Consider the following 10,901-nt stretch of genomic DNA (forward strand, 5'->3'; position numbering starts at 1 on the left):
GTAAATCTGGGGCCCCAGCACTCACCCTGGCCATACCTTAGAATGCCTCTGTACATTGTGTCTCCATGCCCTTGTCTGGACTTCCATCATCTTTGCTGTCTTCAACATTTGGGATCCCCCACAAACCTGATCACTGGCTGCAATGCAGACAGCGTAGGCCCACGGACAGGAATCAAATGTATTGTATTGTATTGTGATTGCATTTATATAGCGCTTACTACCCCTGACGAGGGGTTGAAGCAGTTTTTTGGCGAGTAGCATGCTACTCCGGGACCCATAGAGGATTAGTGTTGAATTAGTATAGTGAAACATGCAAGTACATTTTAAGTGGTGGATAGGTTAGTCAGTTATTTGGATTTAGAATGACAGCAGAAGGATAGTGGAGGAAAATAGATTTGCATTTATATAGCACTTGTTACCCCTGATGGGGTGTTGAAGCACGCTATTCAGGAACCCCATAAAGGATTATTGGTGAATTAATATGGTGAAATACGAAAGTAATTTCAGTGGTGGATATTAGTCAGTTATTTGGAGTGAGAAGGATAGTGGAGGGATACAATGGGAAGAAAGGTCTGCATTCATATAGCTAGCACTTGTTACCCCTGATAGATGTTGAAGCCCTTTTCTTGCGAGTAGCACGCCACTCCGGAACCCATAAAGGATTAGTGTTCAAAATTAGTATAGTAAAATATGAAGTATTTGAGTAGTGGATAGGTTACTCGGTTATTTGGGTAGAGAAGGGTAGGTGGCGGGATAGAAGAGGGAAAGAGGTTTGTATTTATAAAGCGCTTGCTACCTCTGATGGGGTTTTGTAGCGCAAGTAGCACGCTACTCTGGAATCCATAAGGATTAGTGTTGAATTAGTATGGTGAAACATGAAAGTCATTTTAGTGGTGGATATGTTAGTCAGTTATTTGGATTGAAAATGTCTCACGCTGCCACACATGCATGCTGGAAGAGTCCATGTACAGTCACCTACATACATGTCATCAGCGACTGGCCATGTACTTTTTGAATATTCCAGCAGACACTGCTCTCATTGCTTGGCATCTCTTGCTAACAAATGCAAATCACTCCTTTTTACACTGTTTACAAGTAGTTCCTGTTTTAACCTATCCACAAGCAGGGGCAAGGTTCAGTGCCAGTCCACCTTACCCAACATTTTACTCAGTACTGCAAAAAACAAGAAGACGAAGGACAACCACTCAATGCTGTCTCGCGTCAGCCATGACAGAAGTGAAGCTGTTAGGGGGAGGAGCCGCAAACCTGCAAAGCTCTGCCCTCTGGAACTCTTCCATAGCGCCTCCTCCAGGGAACCACTTCCTTATCATTCCAGGAGCACCTCAGCACCTTCCTCTGCTGATAAGCCTAGGCATGTGAGTCTACAACAACAATAAGAATAAATAACTCAAAAATACTTCCGGGTCGGGTCTAAAGAAAGCTCACAAGAGGTAGAGAGTGAGTGGAGTAGTCGTAGATCAAGGTCACGGAGTATAACAGGATTGAGGTACATGGTGCAACATGAACTGCACTTATAGCGCCCACAGGTTTCGTGAAATGTTCGTAGCACATCAAACAGTATAAAAAATGGGCAGCCATGGACATCAAGGCATCAAAATGTAAGGGTTAACAGGAGCAGGCCTTGGTGAAACTTTAAGCATGCAGGGGAGATGTGCAACATTTGCATTTATTCAATTTTGTTTGCCTTTTATTAAGTGTGTACCTAATGTAAAAACAAAGTACAAATTTATTATACTTAACCCCACATTTAGGACTGATTTATTATACTTAACTCCACAGTTGGTACCGATTTATTAAACTTAATTCCACAGTCGGTGCAAATTTATTATACTTAATTCCACAGTTGGTGCAGATTTATTTCCTATTTGTTGATACCGCATCGCCGACCTGCTGGAGGAAAAAGCAGATTTAATTTGAAAATGTTCACATTCAAGAAAGGATTCATTAAGTATCAATTAGGAAAGAATTAACCGGTTCAGCGAGTTGCTCCAAATTTTGCCTTTCCATGAATCAGCTGCACGTCTCCCTCGCTTTCAAGGAAGGGCAGGCAGCTTGGGCGATGACGAAATAGAATACGTCTCTCCTGATACATAGCAAGGAATAAAGTCACGTCCAGGAGGAAGGGCGTCATCCTCACGCGAGAGGGAGGAGCCTCAAGGTGGCCTGTATAAAACACCATAGGATTCCAAGGTTTCACAAACTCCCCACGTCTCCTCGGTGATTACCCACTGCTGCCTCAGGTGAGTGACATTTATATTAACTGTAGCGGCCTGACGTGGACTTCTCGGCACTGGCTGAAGTATGTTCTGGGTTTTGGGTCAGGTGATGCTCTTCTGGAGGCAGGTTTCTGCATTTGCATGTATGGGGCCTAGCTTACCCTAGGTTTAGTAGAGCACGCGGGCTACGTCATTGCATAGGTTCATTCTGTAAAATGTGTGTGTTGAAGAGCCAGGCTCTCTGTTTCTGTTGTCTCTGTAAAATGTGTTTGCAAACCTGAGCTGGATCTTAGCAAGTCAGGACACAGTTTCTGATTTTGCTATTACTTTTTGCATTTCTGCGCATTTGTTGTTATTTAAAGTGCCAAAAGGCAGCTCTTTGCTACTCTAAAGACATTTTTTTAGGTAACTAATTAAGATTTCGGCCAGGATTTACCCACGCTATGCACTAGTGCAAAGTAACAAACATTATGCGAAGTGCTGAGTTGGGATTTACTTTTACTCTAATAGAGTACATTTCTTTTCTACTTTGTATCAAAGGGCTGTCACGTGGGTGGTGCGTTTACACACTAACACCCATGGTTTCTGATGCAAAGTCCTGTTTATAAACATCTGTGGATAAAGCTTTTGATTAACAAATGTAGCCTTCCTGAGGCAGGCACAACAAACGATTTCCTACTTTGTATGTGTGCACAAGCAAAGTGGGAAAGGTTACAATTAAGTGTAAGCATAGTATGTTGTGCAGGAAGGGTACCCTTCCATTACAAAACCCATGCCAGACTCACACAAATATATTTGCACTATTGTGCAAAGGTGAGTGTGCGGTGCTAGGCAGCCGGAAAGTGTGAAGCTCTTGTGAAGAGGGACGCAGTGTCCTATCTTTGTATTTGTGGTTCTGTCATGCTCTCTCGCTTTCACACAACCTAGAGCAGAATCTTGGGTTGCCGCACTGTGTTTCTTTGCTTGAAAAAATAGTACATTTGCCCCTGTTTTTGTTGTCTCGTGCTACCTGGACTAGGCTAGTGTTTACAGACAAAGTTTCTTGACTCCTACTGGACTAAATAGATTGATATATATTTCGATGGTTTAAAAGTCAGAAAACCTGTTTCCAAAATGTCTGAGATACGTAAATTCATTAGAGACTAAGCAGATGAACTGTACGCTTGCAATCATCTTATAACTCCCCCTGATGCTCCCTTTCCTGAAAAGACCACCCACCTTTAAGATCCTCTCTCTTCTGTACCCTACATAAAACCCTGTATCCTTGCCTTCCCCTAGATCCCTTACTGTGGATAACCCTCTGCTCCTTTGTAGCTAAGCCCATGCTCTATAAATCCCTTCACCTACCTAAACTAAAAGTCTGAGTATGGCCCTAATTTGTCTGTTTTCTCTCCATCACTACCACTGGGGCGAGGCAAAGCAATGAATATGGCACTCTTGTGAAAATAATTGTTTTATAGCACTAAAGCCTTCTGCTCCACCATGTCTTTTTCAAATAATAATACTCCCCACTTGCATCTCAGTAGATGTCCCTGCCAGATTCTTGGGTCTTACCTGTCATAGTCCCTTACCCATTTTGATAGCTGACCATGGAATAATCTTTTAATTTCTCGGTTGAAGAAACCCTTAAAAACAGATATTACTTTCCAAGGGAGGTCTCACCAATGTTTCTTCAATAGACTTCCTAGGATTCCAGGTTATGCCTTGTTTCTTTTATGGGGTATTTAGCCAGTCATGGCTTTCCCAATCACACAGCTTTTCATTCTGGCATGTATAAATTTACTGAACGAAAAATTATGTGATCTAAAAAGTTGAGTGTTATTCTTCTCATATCTAACAATGGACATTTGGAGCTCTCTGCACCACTTTATTTTCTGTTGGTTACCCAATGCTACTGAACACACCGGTGTCATGTCCTGGGCTTTCCTCTAACTATCTAATGCACAATGAGGGCTTACTTCTCTGTCCACATTACTTAGAAGATCACAGGATTCGGTGAAAAGGAAATCCAGACCAGAGACATTGAAGGATAAGTACAATAGAAGTGGCGGAGAGAGGCATTAGCATCCTGGGCTTAACAACATACTCTGCCACTTCGGAAATGCCTCCTATGTACGCCACCCTTGTACATAGGGGACAGCGTCAAATACAATGGGTGTTGCGGTGGAACGCCCACCACAACTCCCACTGCACGCCCCTTTGACAATAAACATAGCGTTAAAGGATGCCTTATGTACAAGGCAGCGTTAAGCCACATTAAGTGGCTTAACGCTGCTTTGTACATAAGGCAAGGCCCGTATCACCACGGGAACGTCACAAAAAGTGATGTTCTCGTGGCGATAGGGGCTTGTACATATGCCCCATTGTACGCTAGCCTCCATGGAGCCATTGGCTAATCCTAAGGTGCCTCAGGAATCCTCTTTTAGCAAAGTCTCCTTTCTCTTTGCATACTAGGTCGCCTCTACATCGTGCAAAGATGTGCAGTCTTATCGAAGTGATCAGCTGTATTCATGAGCTATTCAAGAAGTATGGCGAAAAGGAATCCGGTCGTTACAAGCTGAACAAGGCAGAGCTCACCAAGCTGATCCGAGAGGAGCTCCCGCAATCACTTCAGGTAAAACAGCACAACATTGTCAGAAGGATCCGGTATCTGTACATGGTCTTCTTGTCAACATGCAATGCATTACTTTTAGTTTCCTTTAGGAAGCAAGAAAGAGGCTACTGGAATACCCTTTCAAGGATGGCTTTCTGAGTGAGAAGGCAGTGTTGACCGGGCTTGCTCTAAAAAAGGGATGCTCATTTGAAAACTATTTACCCCTTCGCCACGGTGCGAATTCCGCCACGGTGCAGGGGGTGGGCGTGGTGCTGCGGTGCTCATGACGGCTCCTGGCCGTCATAAATCACGGTGGGCGTGTTTGAAGACAAATTAATTGTATTTTCAAAAACACATCTGAAGCACATACTTGAGTGGTAATTACTGGCACTCTCAGGAAATTAATATTTAGGATTGCTTTTACCCATCGGCTTCTTCGAGCTTTTAAGAGGGCCCAGAGCCGACACACAGCAGCGATGTACAAAATATTTCTAGAAATGCTGATTTGCCGGATTCTAGAAGATAGCATACGACTTAGAAAATATTTGGAAGGAGCATGGGAGTGAAAAGTAGAATCGTGGTTGCATGCTAAATAATAAACTGTTTGAAATTGCATTTTCAGAACCGTCTGTATTTCCGATGGCTTTAATATTTTTAGGTAAATTGTATTAAAAAGTGCACAATGTTCTCAATATTATGATTGGGTGTGTGAATCAGCAACTTTTCTAGAGATCGCCAAGTTTGCTTGACACACTGTTAAAATACTGGAATATATTTTGAGTGCCTTGTCATGGCCTAAAACGTTTCAACACGTTTGTGTGATAACTGTGGTGTGAAATACACTATTTAATCTCATTTTATTAAAATGTTCCGCTGCTAAGCCCCCAAACACCTTTTGAGGAAGAGTGAACACTTCAAGAAATGAACACTTTCAGAAAACACCAGAAGCTAATGATCATGCACACTAGTTTGTGCTCAGTTACTTGGCCGGGTCTGAACTGGAATGGCACGGGGTGCAAAAAAACGATGGATTTAGGTCTAGATCTCTGTACTGGGGTGAATGTATGCATTCTGTCCATCAATTCCTCTTTTTGCATTTGTCACCCCGAGTGGGACTGGTATGCTCAGACGTGAGTCCCGTGCTCTCCATGCCACTGGAGTCAAGCTATCCTGGCTGATGAGGACTGAAACCCCCAAACCGGTCCTAGGATGCTTGTTTCCAGTCCAGAGAGGATCTGGCCTGGCAGTGCTGGAGTGTTCCCATGGGGCACAGGGTCAAAACTGATTTGCATATGACAAGGTCTGAACTGGAATGGCATAAATAGCAACAAAAAGGATGGATTTAGTCCCAGATCATAGTACAAGGGTAAATGTTTGACATTGTGCAGCATTCTGTTATTCAATTATTCATTTTGCAGTTACTTGACTTTGCATGTTTGAAAACCTATGGTTTGTGCCTGTCAAATCCTTCAGAGGTTAACCCATTGTTTGGACAAGCGCTACAACGAACATCAACAGGACTTTGGTATGGATGCCAATCCTACCCTGGCATTTCCCGTCTTCCCTTGAGTGAGGGCAGTGGTAAGTTAGCGGGAGTAGAGTCTTCACAATTAAACGCAGCAACTACGGCCTGAACAGCAGATGCTGGCCAAATGCCTAGATATTTCATCGAGAGGTCATTTAGTTTCTTGATTAAGAAACGTTTTGCTCTTGCTGCATGAGTAGATGTTTATCATTTTCTTGTTTTATTCTAGAACTCTAATGAAAAGAAATCAATCAACTCACTGATGAAAGTTTTGGATGAAAATCAAGATGGGGAGATTGATTTTGGCGAGTTCTTGGTCCTAGTATCTGCGCTTGGAATGTCGTATGAGCAGCATGTGAGTGAGGAGCAAGAAAACGAGTCTTGTGGAATATCACATCCTGATTACGCTCAGAAGAAACCTGTGCCAGTAGCAGAAACGAAAACCAAGTCAGCGTCAGTTCCAAAAACAAAGCCAGCACCATCTCCAGAAACAAAGTCGGTGCCAGAAAAAAAGTCGCCAGCTCCAGAAACAAAGTCAGTGCTTGAAACAAAGCAGCCAGCACCAGCTCCAGAAACAAAGAAAACACCAGCACCAGAAACAAAGCCAGCACCAGTTTCAGAAGCAAAGAAAGCACCAGTGCCTGAAACAAAGCCAGTGCCAGAAACAAAGCCAGTGTCAGAAACAAAGCCAGCATCAGTGCCAGAAGTAAAGAAAGCACCAGTGCCTGAAACAAATCCAGCACTAGTTCCAGAAGCAAAGAAAGCACCAGTGCCTGAAACAAAGCAAGTGCCAGAAACAAAGTCAGTGTCAGAAACAAAGTCAGTGTCAGAAACAAAGCCAGCATCGGTGCCAGAAGTAAAGAAAGCACCAGTGTTTGAAACAAAGCCAGCACCAGTGCCAGAAGCAAAGAAAGCACCAGTATTTGAAACAAAGCCTGCACCAGTTCCAGAAGCAAATAAAGCACCAGTGCCAGAAACAAAGTCAGTGTCAGAAACAAAGCCAGCATCAGTTCCAGAAGCAAAGAAAGCACCAGTGTTTGAAACAAAGCCAACACCAGCGCCAGTGCCAGAAACAAAGTCAGTGTCAGAAACAAAGCCGGTATCAGTGCCAGAAGCAAAGAAAGCACCAGTGTTTGAAACAAAGCCAGCACCAGTGCCGGAAGCAAAGAAAGTACCTGTGTTTGAAACAAAGCCAGCACCAGTTCAAGAAGCAAATAAAGCACCAGTGCCAGAAACAAAGTCAGTGTCAGAAACAAAGTCAGTGTCAGAAACAAAGCCAGCATCAGTGCCAGAAGCAAAGAAAGCACCAGTGTTTGAAACAAAGCCAGCACCAGTGCCGGAAGCAAAGAAAGCACCAGTGTTTGAAACAAAGCCAGCACCAGTTCCAGAAGCAAAGAAAGCACAAGTGCCAGAAACAAAGTCAGTGTCAGAAACAAAGTCAGTGTTAGAAACAAAGCCAGCATCAGTGCCAGAAGCAAAGAAAGCATCAGTGTTTGAAACAAAGCCAGCACCAGTTCCAGAAGCAAATAAAGCACCAGTAACAGAAACATGTTCAGTGTCAGAAACAAAGTCAGTGTCAGAAAGAAAGCCAGCATCAGTGCCAGAAGCAAAGAAAGCACCAGTGTTTGAAACAAAGCCATCTCCAGTGCCGGAAGCAAAGAAAGCACCAGTGTTTGAAACAAAGCCGGCGCCAGTGCCAGAAACAAAGTCAGTGTCAGAAACAAAGCCAGCAAAAGTTCCAGAAGCAAATAAAGCACCAGTGCCAGAAACAAAGTCAGTGTCAGAAACAAAGTCAGTGTCAACAACAAAGCCAGAATCAGTGCCAGAAGCAAAGAAAGCGCCAGTGTTTGAAACAAAGCCAGCACCAGTTCCAGAAGCAAAGAAAGCACCAGTGCCTGAAACAAAGCCAGTGCCAGTGCCAGAAACCAAATCAGTTTCAGAAACAAAGCCATCATCAGTTCCAGAAGCAAAGAAAGCACCAGTGTTTGAAACAAAGCCAGCACTAGTGTCTGAATCAAAACCAGCACCAAAGCCAGAAGCAAAGAACGCATCAGTGCCTGAATCAAAGCCAACACCTGAATCAAAGTCAGCAACAGAGAAAAAGCCAGCCACGGTAACGAAAGGCGAGCTAGTTTTAGTGACAAAGTCAATGCCATTACCAGAAAAAAAGCCAGCTACAGTTCATGACACAAAGTCAACACCACACTCTATGTGCAAGGCACCTACAAACACAAAATCAGACTAGACAGGAGTAGAGCTTGAAACAAAACCTGCATCGCTGCCTAAGATAATCTCGGTTTCCTCTCCCAAAACTAAGTCCATACCAGTCTATTACACCACCCCAACATACATCTATTACCCCACCCCCAGAAACATCTATTACACCACCCTTAGATACATCTATTTCACCACCCCAGAAACAACTGTTACACCACCCCAGCAACATCCATCACAGCCCCCAGACACATCTAATACACCACCCCCAGACACATTTATCACAGCACACCGAGAAACATCTATAACACCACCCCAAGATACATCTATTACCTCACCCTCAGAAACATCTATTACAAAACCCTCAGATACATCTATTACACCACCCCAGAAACATCTGTTACACCACCCCCAGAAACTTCTATCACACCACCCCCAGCAACATCTATCACAGCATCCCCAAACACATCTATTACACCACCCCCAGGCACACCTATCATAGCACACGAGAAACATCTATTACACCACCCCAAGATACAGCTATTACCCCACCCCAAGAAACATCTATTACACCACCCTCAGATACATCTATTACACTACCCCAGATACAACTGTTACAACCATCCCCAGAAACATCTATTTCACCGCCCCAGAAACATCTATTACACCGCCCTCAGATACATCTATTACCCAACCCCAGAAACAACTGTTACACCACCCCAGACACATCTATTACACAACCCCCAGAAACATCTATTACACCACCCCAAGATACATCTATTACCCCACCCCCAGAAACATCTATTACACCACTCCAGACATATCTATTACCCCACCCCAAGAAACATCTATCACACCACCCTCCGATACATCTATTACAGCACCCCAGAAACAACTGTTACACCCCCTCAGAAACAACTGTTACACCACCCCCAGACACATCTATCACACCACCCCCAGAGACATCTATTACACCACCCCAGAAACATCTATTACACCACCCCAAGATACATCTATCACAGCCCCCCAGAAACATCTATTACACCACCCCAAGATACATCTATTACCCCACCCCCAGAAACATCTATTACACCACTCCAGACATATCTATTACCCCACCCCAAGAAACATCTATCACACCACCCTCAGATACATCTATTACAGCACCCCAGAAACAGCTGTTACACCCCCCCAGAAACAACTGTTACACCACCCCCAGAGACATCTATTACACCACCCTCAGATACATCTATTACACCACCCCAGAAACAACTGTTACACCATCCCCAGCAACATCTATCACAGCCCCCCAGACACATCTATTACACCACCTCAGACACATCTAGCACAGCACACCGAGAAACGACTGTTACACCACCCCAGACACATCTATCACAGCACCCCCTAGAAACATCTATTACACCACTCCCAGACACATCTATCACAGCACCCCCAAGATACATTTATTACACCCCTCCCAGGCACATCGATCGCAGCACCGCCAGGAAACATCTATTATAGCACTCTGAGAAACATCTATTACACCACCCCCAGATACATCTATTTCACCGCCCCCAGAAACAACTTTTACATCACCCCCAGAAACATCTATTACAGCACCCCCAGAAACATCTATTACACCACCCCAGAAACATCTATTCCCCTGCTCCCAAAAATAACTGTTACACCACAGCCAGAAACATCTTTTACACCACCCCCAAAAATGACTGTTACACCACCGCCAGCCACATCTATCACAGCACCCCCAGACAGATCTAGTACACCACCCCCAGGCACATTTATCACAGCAAACCCGGGAAACATCTAATATAACCCAACCAGACACATCTATTATACCACCCCAGAAACATCTATTACCCCAACCCCCAGAAACATCTATTACACCACCCCAGAAACGACTGTTACACCACCCCAGACACATCTATCACAGCACCCCTAGAAACATCTATTACACCACTCCCAGACACATCTATCACAGCACCCCCAAGAAACATCTATTGCACCACTCCCAGACACATCTATCACAGCACCCCCAAGAAACATCTGTTATAGCACCCTGAGAAACATCTATTACACCACCCCCGATACATCTATTTCACTGCACCCAGAAACAACTGTTACACCACCCCCAGAAACATCTATTACAGCACCCCCAGAAACATATATTACACCACCTCCAGAAACATCTATTACAGCACCCCCAGAAACATCTATTACACCACCCCAGAAACATCTATTCCCCTGCTCCCAAAAATAACTGTTACACCACAGCCAGAAACATCTATTACGCCACCCCCAAAAATGACTGTTA

General features: G+C 44.1%; 1 protein-coding gene across 1 annotated transcript; it reads left to right on the plus strand.

Annotated features, from left to right (window-relative positions):
- Nucleotides 1-2,224: 2,224 nt before the first annotated feature.
- On the plus strand, nt 2,225-10,122 carry LOC147673710 (uncharacterized). The gene is made up of 3 exons (XM_086947630.1): nt 2,225-2,261; nt 4,692-4,851; nt 6,585-10,122. The coding sequence occupies exons 2-3, from the start codon at nt 4,714-4,716 to the stop codon at nt 8,598-8,600; spliced, it is 2,154 nt and encodes a 717-aa protein (XP_086803756.1). The 5' UTR covers nt 2,225-2,261; nt 4,692-4,713; the 3' UTR covers nt 8,601-10,122.
- Nucleotides 10,123-10,901: the final 779 nt, after the last annotated feature.

Source organism: Lissotriton vulgaris, chromosome 12 (genome assembly GCF_964263255.1).
Source record: "Lissotriton vulgaris chromosome 12, aLisVul1.2, whole genome shotgun sequence".
Taxonomy (NCBI): domain Eukaryota; kingdom Metazoa; phylum Chordata; class Amphibia; order Caudata; family Salamandridae; genus Lissotriton; species Lissotriton vulgaris.

Bases quoted from the DNA above. Each gene is read 5' to 3' on its own strand.
- LOC147673710 (XM_086947630.1), top strand. From the start codon at position 4,714: ATGTGCAGTCTTATCGAAGTGATCAGCTGTATTCATGAGCTATTCAAG. The intron at 4,852-6,584 runs GTAAAACAGCAC...GTTTTATTCTAG, and splicing joins AGCTCCCGCAATCACTTCAG to AACTCTAATGAAAAGAAATC.